This window comes from Orycteropus afer, unplaced genomic scaffold (genome assembly GCF_000298275.1).
Source record: "Orycteropus afer afer isolate SDZICR_OR568_19922 unplaced genomic scaffold, OryAfe1.0 scaffold00003, whole genome shotgun sequence".
Lineage (NCBI taxonomy): Eukaryota > Metazoa > Chordata > Mammalia > Tubulidentata > Orycteropodidae > Orycteropus > Orycteropus afer.
This window is the reverse complement of record NW_006921590.1, coordinates 28,080,314-28,089,905: the sequence shown is the minus strand read 5'-3', so window position 1 is coordinate 28,089,905 and position 9,592 is coordinate 28,080,314. Positions and strand designations below refer to the sequence as shown.

The window sequence follows — 9,592 nt, the reverse complement described above, 5'->3', positions numbered from 1 at the left end:
GCTGGCGTGGGATCGGGCAGTGTTTCATTCTGCTGTGCATGGGGGGTCGCTATGAGTCGGAAACGACTCGACGGCACTTAACAACAACAACAGGAAATCTGATATACTGATATTGGCTTCCTGGAAGAAATGGCAAGTGCTGTGCATCCTCGTGCCTTTGAAAGAGCAGCCTTTTGCCTTCAGGAAGGGTTCCCCAAGTACAGCAATCATGTAGGCTTCAGGGAAAGGAATTTTCAGTACTGTGCTTATGCGACTATAAATCAGTACAAAAATTTGAGAAAGTAATTTGGTAATAAGGATTAAGAGTTTTGATGATATTTATAAACTTTAATCCTGTAATTCTACTAGTCCAAATGTAGAAAAAGTTATAGATATAGTGATGTAAAATATTTAAGAATGCCGTTATACAATATTTTAGTATTTTGATTCTTTTAATTAAACAATTAGGCATTACTTATTGTAGCCAGTTTTTAATTTAGGTGGAGCCATTTCAGTTATTTGCTATTCCTTATTGCAACTCAGATGTCCCTCTGGGTGAAAGTTCCTACAGTGAGAGTGTGCTGGTAGTAAACTTTTATTTTTCTTTCCTTTTTTTTTTTTTTAATTTTTTTTTTACCGGGAGGGAAGTCTGGTAATGTCTTGATTTTGACCTAATTCTTGAAGGATAGTTTTACTAGACAAAGAATTCTAGGTCAACAATTACTTTCTCTCAGCAATTGAAGATTTTATTTCATTGATTTCTGACTCCATTAGTTGCTATGAAAAATCAGCTCTCAATCTCATTGTTGCTTCATTATCAATAATCTTGTTTTTACTTTTTCCTTTTAAGAACTTTTCTTTCTCATTGATATCCTGCAGTTTGACTGTGTTCTGCCTTATTGTACTTTCTGAATTTGATGACTGGTATCTAACTAGTTCTGAAAAAATCTCTCTTTCTCTTTCTCTCTCTATTTTTTATTATTGCTTCTCTCCTCATTCTCTTCATCTCGAGGCTCCAGTGTGACTTATGTTGGAACTTCTCCCTGTACCCACCGTGTCCTTAATCACTCACGTTTTCCTTCTCTTGACTTTCTTTGCTTCATTCTGAGTAATTTCTTCAAAGCTTTCTTTTCATTTATGTTTTCCAGCTGTAGCTAGTCTACCTTTCAGCCCATACATACACAGTGGTTCCCAGATTTTGAAGTGGATCAGAATTGCCTCAGCAGCTAGTAAAGAACATAGGGACTCAGGCTCTCTTAAATAGGATAGGGCTGAGCCCTTGTGTTTCACTAAGTTCCCCAATGACTGTGATTCCCACTAACTTGGACAATCAGTACTATTGTGTTGTGTTCTTTTTCTATTTTTTTTCTTTTTTTAACCATATAATCTAGTTTTATTTATTAACATTAGCATCAGGGAGGAAAGGGAGAAAGGAAATCCCAAACTTAAGATAATCTATGTCATTTTTATGATCTTTTTGGCAATAGATTTATTTTTTTCAACATGCTACTTTACTATTTTATACTTTATTGTTGTTGTTGAGAATATACACAGCAGAACATGCAGTCATTCAACAGTTCCTGCATGTACAATTTAGTGACACTGATTACATTCTTCTAGTTGTGCAACCATTCTCACCCTCCTTTTCCAAGTTGTTCCTCCTCGTTTAACATAAACTCAGTGACCCTGAAGGTTCCTTTCTAATCTTTCAAATTGCTTTTGTCAGTTTGATCCCATATAGGTAGTTCTTGAAAAAGTACAATGCTCAAGGCAGACATTTTACTAGTAAGCTAAACTATTGTTTGGTTTTAAGAAGACTTCAGGGGATACTTTTGGTTTAAGTTTAATGATTGTGATTTTTCTTTTCCTTAGGTTACACATGGTTCCTTTTCAAATTCACCTGGTCAGCTTTGGTAGACCTTTCTCATTCTTTTAATTGTGTCCTTTATTCTTGAAATCTTTTGAATAGAAGTATTTTAAATTCTGTGCCTGATCACTATCTGTATTCTTTGGGAGTGTGATTCAGTTGTGTTGAATTATTGTTTTTTGCTAATTCTTGCTTGGATTGTTTCCTTAAGTGGTTAGTAATTTTTCATTTTGAATTCATGTTCTTGGAAAGGAATTTTCTCTGCAGGGATTATCTAAGGCTTTTGTTTAAAGCACTTTCTCCAGAGAGGATTTGCTTTTGCTTTTGCTTGTGCCAGCTGTCTGCAGCCATTGTCACCCAGGAACACTGGGAACTTACATTTGCGCTTGAGGTTTTGGGGTCCCACAGCTCTGTGAATTCAGATCCCATCTTGTCTAAAGGCAGGCTTGATATTAGGAAAGTTACTTTTTCTATTCCACCCAGAACCAAGAACGATATATAAGCCTATATCCCCATGGCCTACCTCGGAGAGGAGGGTTGTTTTTTTTTTTCCCATTTTTCTTAGGTCTCTTTCTTCAGGTGTCCTAGCTTTATGCCAGAGTGTTGGTGGTGGTGGTGGGGTATGGTCTCTGATCCACACTCTAGCCCTGTTTGGGACGTTTGGTTTTGTTTTCTGACCCCTGCCTATATGAACCATTAAGACCCAGAACCTACGCTAACATGGATCAGCCTACATCCCCAAAGTTATTACCAGTGCCCACTCACACTGAAGAGTTGGGCTTCTTTCTTCCTGACCTCCCAAGAATTCCTGTATTTTCTTTCCAGGACAGCTCTGTATTACTAAATATGTTTTTTTAAAATATATAATTATTTTTAATATTGATCTAACATTTTCAGTTGGACTGCAATGAGAGTGTTTCTATGATCATCTAGTGTGCCATGTTGCTGAAAATGGAAGACTCAAATCTTGCTATAAGATGTTGTAAGTCTGTGGTCTAATACAGAGGCAGCATAATTTATGAACAGCAAACCTTTAAAATTTTATATGCTCCTGTGTCTGTTTTTTTGCTAAAAGAAATATTACTGATTTGATAGCATCTGAAAAAACAACTTCATCTAAAAATGTTTACTTTGGTTATTAGCAGTTTATGGCATTGTTTACTTTGTATTAACTTTAGCCACTTAATGTTTTTTTCCTTTTATTATTTTAAGGAGGTAATTGAGTTCTATGTTCAAAATGGAAATTCTATGGATAAATGGAAAAAACCTTTAGTGATTGATAAACTCAAGGTAAGAAAAATAAGAAACACTTTACCATTAAAAAATTTATATGCAAGTGTTTCTTTGAAGCTGTATTTTGTTTTTGTTGTTGTTATATATGTAGAGAAGATAATTATATCAGTAGGTAGTCCTGGTAGTGCAATGGCTAAGTGCTCAGCTGCTGACAAAAGGTCAGCTGTTTGAACTCACCAGTGGCTCCATGGGAGAAAAGATCTGGCAAATTTGTTCCTGTAAAGATTATAGCCTAGGTCATTCATTTATAGGTCATTATGAATCAACTCAATGACAAATAACTCGATGACCCACAGCACCACCAACACAATTGTATCAGTAATAACATTTTTTAAAGTAAGTTTAAAAATAGAATCCGTAATATAAAAATTTGGCTATCCAGTGCTCTTTATACGTTAAATGATGGTGACAGCCTCTTAGAGCTGTTCAAACAAAAAAGTATGATCAACACTTCTTACCAATACTCAGTTGAGGCTAATGTCAAGGCAAGACACTGGTCCCACATGCTCTTAATCCAAATTTCATGTTCTCAAATCTTAACAGCAACAAATGTGAGGAATGAATTTACAAAATAATATATTTGACATGGTTATAGCCAAATGTAAGAGATTTTGTAAAGGCTGTGATTAAATAGGAAGTACTGAAGTAAGCAAAAATTTTGTTTTCCAGTGAAATATAAGGAAGCTTAGAGGAAAAGACATTTCTTTTACAGTGAAACTGTTGACCTATAATGAATTAGCCATCAGTTTGTTTTGTACACTGTAGGATACAGCGAAGTAAATAACTCCATAGATGTTTTAAATTTCCAAAAGCATTATAAATACCAGTATCTTTTGAAAGCAACTACCCTAGGTCATGGTAAATTATGATCACTCTGGTGTGTTCATCACTTTGACAGGAAATGGCCAAAGCAGAGGGCCTCTGGAATCTGTTTCTGCCAGCTGTAAGCGGTCTCAGCCAGGTGGACTATGCCTTGATTGCCGAAGAAACAGGAAAATGTTTTTTTGCTCCAGAAGTCTTTAACTGCCAAGCACCAGGTTACAACATTATTTAAACATAGCACTTTTGCTGATATTTAGAGCAGTGTTTAACATTTCTTTGTTTTATGACAACAAGAAATTTTTTTTCTACTCAAAGTCATTGATTTATAAATTTGTCTATAATTCTCTTTTTTGGTTAGTTTGATTTAAATACTTAAAAAATGGATCTAGAGTTCTCATCAAGTTATTCTTTTGTTAAACATCATTACTATTAAGAATGTTAGAGAATACAAATCATCACCAGTGGGACTGGCAACATCAAGGATCTTGATGGGGGATTAGACATTTCTAAGCCTAGATGGAATGGGTTGTTGTTGTTATGTGCCATCGAGTCGGACCCAACTCATAGCGACCCGTCCTTGGGTTTCCAAGGTACTATCACTATGGAAGTAGATTGCCCAACCTTCCTTCCAAGGAGTGGCTGGTGGGTTTGAACTACCAGCCTTCTAGTTAGCAGTCAAGTGCTTTAGGCACTACGCTACCAGAGCTCCCAGATGGAATGGGTAGAGGGTTCAAAATCTTTTGGTTGCCCTCACCATCTCTCCATTCATTCATCAGTTATTTATTGATCATATATTATGTGCCAAGTACTGTTCTAGATCCTTGGGATATATCAGTGAAGCTGACACTAATGAAGAGCAACAAAAATTAACAATAAACATAATAAATAAGTAAATTATAGAGTAAGTTAAAAGAGGAAAAGTGCATTGGGGAACAAAAAACAAAGCAGGGTAGGGGGGCTCTGGAGTGGTAAGGGGACAGGGATTTGGAATTCTAAATAGAATGGTTAACATAGGTTTTATTAAAAAGGGGATATTTGATAATGACCTGAAGAGGTGAGAGAGTTAGCCTGCTGATATCTGGGAGAAGAAGTTCATAGCAAAGGGAACAGAAAATATAAAGGACTGAAGGCAAGAATGTGATTGGTGTGTTTCAAAATAGTCAAGGAGGCTAACGTGTCTAGGAGAAGAATAGTAGGAGAAGAGATCAGAGAAATAAAGGGCACCAGATTACTTAAGGTGATATCAGGAAGAGAAGTGAGGATTTTAAGCACAGAAGTGACAAGATGTAACTTCAGTTTTGAAAGACTCTGGTGGCATAGTGCCTAAGGCACTTGACTGCTAACCAGGAGGCTGGCGTTTGAAACCCACCAGTCACTTCTCAGAAGGAAGGTTGGGCAATCTACTTCTGTAGTGATACTACCTCAGAAACCCAAGGAGGGGTCGCTATGTGTTGGATCTGACTCAACGACAGTGGGTATGGTATGGTATGATATGTTGAGACTTGACTGAAGGAGGGATAGAGGGAATCAGCGAGCCTGTTCTAATAATTCTGGAGAGATTATGGTTTTGGACTAGGGATGTAACAGTGGAGGGAATGACAAGTGGAAATATTCTAAATATTTCTCGGCAATCTCTTGGCAGAGCCAAGAGGATTTCCTGAATGAATATGTAGTATTTATCAAGGGGTCAGGGATGACTCCAAGGGCTTTGGTGTGACTGATTGGAATGATGAAGGAAAGAAATCATCCTTTCTTTAGAAAGATGAAAGGAGTAAGCCTGGACTGTAGTCTATAAGAGGAGTTTCAAACCTGGATTTGCAGAAGAGTCACCCAAGGAACTTTTTATTAAACAAACAGATCCCCAGAACCTATCCCTGGTGATTTCAATTCAGCAGGTCTAAGGTAGACCCTGCAAGTTCTTTCCCAAGACACCCTGGCTATTCTGATGCAGCCAGTCAAGGCCTAACTGTTGATTTGTAGTCGAAGGATGTAGTATTCTATGCTCCAGTGTCCTTTGACATGTCAGACCTCAGTATTGCTTTTTGTGCTTATTGTATGGCTCAGGTACTAAACTTCTCCCCAGAAGGGTTAATGGAAGGTAAAACTGCCCCAAAATTGGTATGTTGGACTATATTGTATTTCTGAGAGAAAAACACAGTCTAGATTTAGCAAAATGGTTCCACATTGGACTTTGATTCTATCATCTCCTTGGAGCTGTTAAGATATTTAGTAGACTTTTGATGAAGGTTAAACTTGTCCCTGGAATGCTTTTTCCTCTACCAAACACTTGTCAAATTACTGCTGTACTACACTGTAATAAAATAATAACTAACTCAAACTTACTGCCATGGAGTCAGATCAGACTCATAGCAACTTCTGGTTAGCAGTCAAATGCCTTAGGCACTACACCTCCAGAGCTCCTAATAAGGCTATTGTAAAACTAAAGAAAGTTGTCCACAGAGTTTCTAAAAATTTCATTTCATTTGTGTGAGGCTACAAAATCATGCTACATAGATAGTCGTTTAGTGTAGAATTTTTTTATTATTATTACTAATCTTGGTAAGAATATCTGCTGAGACGTCATCTGGATTATGAGCACATAGAAGCTGGAGTATATAGAAGAAGAACGCAGCATCAGGCTTGGAGGAAGACTAATTAACAACCTGCAGTATTCAGATGACACAATCTTGCTTGCTGAAAGTGAAGAGGACTTGGAGCATTTTCTGATGAAGATCAAAGCCACCAGTATGGATTACACCTCAACTAAAGCAAACAGAAATCCTCACAACAGGACCAATAAACAACATCATGACAAATGGAGATAATATTGAAGTTGTCAGCAGTTTCATTTTACTTGGATCCACAATCAATGCCCGTGGAAGCAGCAGTCAACAAATCAAACACCATATTGCATTGGGCAAATCTACTGCAAAAGAGTTCTTTAAATTGTTGAAAAGCAAATATGTCACCTTGAGGAGTAAGGTGTTCCTGACCCAAGCCATGGTATTTCCAATCTTATAGGCATGTGAAAGCTGGACAATGAATAAGGAAAACTGAAGAAGAATTGATGCCTTTGAATTATGGTGTTGGCAAAGAATATTGAATATACCATGGACTGACAGAAAAATGAGCAAATTTGCCTTGGAAGAAATACAGCCAGAACGCTCCTTAGAAGTGAGGATAGTGTGATTTCATCTCACATATTTTGGACATGTTATCAGAAGAGACCAGTCCCTGGAGAAGGGTACCATGCTTGGTAAAGTAGAGGGTCAATGAAAAAGAGGAAGACCCTCAGTGAGGTGGACTGACACAGTGGCTACAACAATGGGTTCAAACATAGCAACAGTTGTGAGGAAGACACAGGACTGGGCAGTGTTTCTTTATGTTGTATGTGGGGTCCCTATAAGTCGGAACAGATCCACCCCACCTTACAACAACAACATAGTAAAAAACATATTTTATATTGTGACCCAATATATAATATATACAGTTGTATGTGTGTATGTACATTTGTGTGTACACACATATAAATGCACATGCACACACATATAAACCCTTTGCTGTCAAGTCAATTCTATCTTATGGAAATCCCTGGTAGTGTAGTGCCTAAAGCATTTGACTACTAACCAGAAGGCTGGCAGTTCAGACCCACCAGCCACTCCTCATAAGGAAGGTTGGGCAATCCACTTCCGTAGTGATACCGCCTTGGAAACCCAAGGAGGGGTCGTTATGAGTCAGATATGACTCTATGGCAGTGTTTTTTTTTTTTATTATTTTAGGGTTTTTTTTTTTTTAATTTTAGGCTGTAATATTTATGGAAGCAGACTACCACATCTTTCTTATGCCTAGCAGCTGGTGACTTTGAACAGCCATCCTTTTGGCTAACAGCCGAGCACTTAGCCACTGCACCATCAGGGCTCCCACACACATACACATATATACATATATGCATATATATGTGTGTGTGTGTATATATATATATATATATATATATATATATATATTTGTATATTACTAAAATAAAGTTTTCATGAACAAGTACTTTTCCTTACTACAGGCAGTGCACTCAAATACTTTCTAGTGAGTTTAATGTAATGCATTGTTTTATTCCATGCCATTTTTTAGAAATTATTAGCCATATTCCATTAAGCTAATTTCTTGACCCATTAATGGATTATAATATGAAAAATAATGCTACAAGACTTGCTTTGTAGACACAACTCAGCCATTATTGTTCCATTTGACCTGTGAACTCACATGGTCATGGACTTTTTCTAATATTAAAATATCACAAGTCTTATCAGTTGTACTGTCTAAATGATATCACCAGATGGCTGAAATTTTAAAATTGGGAAGACAGGTACATTTTCTTTAACCAAGTTATGATCAACAACTCTCTTAAGCAAACAAGAGACAAACCATAAATAGAAAGCTAGGCGTTTTCTCTTCATGGTGGAGATAACTTCAGGAAGGCCTCAGGGTGTTATGTTTTGGGAGCATTTCAAAAAAGGATAAAGGAAGAAATATAATTAATCTCTATAAATACTCTCTAAAGTGGGTAAATATAAAAGATATATTTCTATTTGTGCAGTCCAAATAATTTCCCAAACAGTTGTAAAACTTATGGGAAACACATAACTTTTTTTCTCTTTTGTCATGATTGAATTGTAACCCCAGCTGGGTCGTGATTCTCAGTGGTTTGGCAGTAATGATGTAACATAATGATAATCTGATGTGATCAGTTAATCAGTTGTAAGTGGATTAAGGTGGGATGTAACACCCTTGCTCAGGTCATAACCCTGATCTAATGTAAAGGGAGTTTCCCAGGGATAGGGTCTTTTATCTTAAAAACAAAACAAAACAAAAAAAAACTCATGGCCTTGTAGATGGACTCAACTCATAGCAACCCCTCCTTGGGTTTCCAAAGCAGTATCACACAGAAGTAGATTGCCCAACCTTCCTTCCGAGGAGTGTCTGATGGGTTTGAACTGCCAGCCTTCTGTTTAGCAGTCAAGTGCCTTAGGCACTATACCACCAGAGCCCCTACAAGACGTAAAAGGAGAGAGAAGCAAGCAGAGGAGGGACCTGACTACCACCAAGATAAAAGAGCCAGGAGTGGAATGTGTCCTTTGGACCCAAGTTTCCTGCATTGAGAACCTCCTAGATCCAGGGGTAGATCAATGCCAAGACATAGATATACCTCCAAGGAGCTGTGGGCCTACTAATGTTGAAAGGAGACAAGGACCTTCCCCAGAGCTGACAGAGAAAGTCTTCCACTAGTGCTGAAACCCTGAATTCGGACTTCCAGCCTCCTGAACTGTGAGATAATAAATTTCTGTTTGTTAAAGCCATTCTCTTGTGGTATTTTTATTATAGCAGCACTTGATAACTAAGGCATTTTTCAACTTTTTTTTCCCTTCAATAAATCATACAGTATACATATGTAATCCGAGTTCCAGCAAGATGGTGGAGTAGGCAGAAAGACTGCACAGACCCTCTTCAACAAAGAAAAGGAAAACCAATTAACACAGATACAGAAGATAATCCTGGACCACTGAGCCTTGAAGGGAAGGATATAGAAGTGGACTAAACCCCAACTAGCAGAAGAATTTACGTGAAAATACCAAAAAA

General features: G+C 37.4%; 1 protein-coding gene across 1 annotated transcript in view; it reads left to right on the top strand.

The window, feature by feature from the left end:
- The window catches only part of ACAD11 (acyl-CoA dehydrogenase family member 11), a 140,610-nt gene that overhangs the window by 54,073 nt on the left and 76,945 nt on the right, over positions 1-9,592 (top strand). The window contains exons 10-11 of the mRNA XM_007936963.2: positions 3,059-3,136; positions 4,038-4,176. Coding sequence (XP_007935154.2) covers positions 3,059-3,136; positions 4,038-4,176 — 217 coding nt within the window. The remainder of the gene's footprint in view (positions 1-3,058; positions 3,137-4,037; positions 4,177-9,592) is intronic.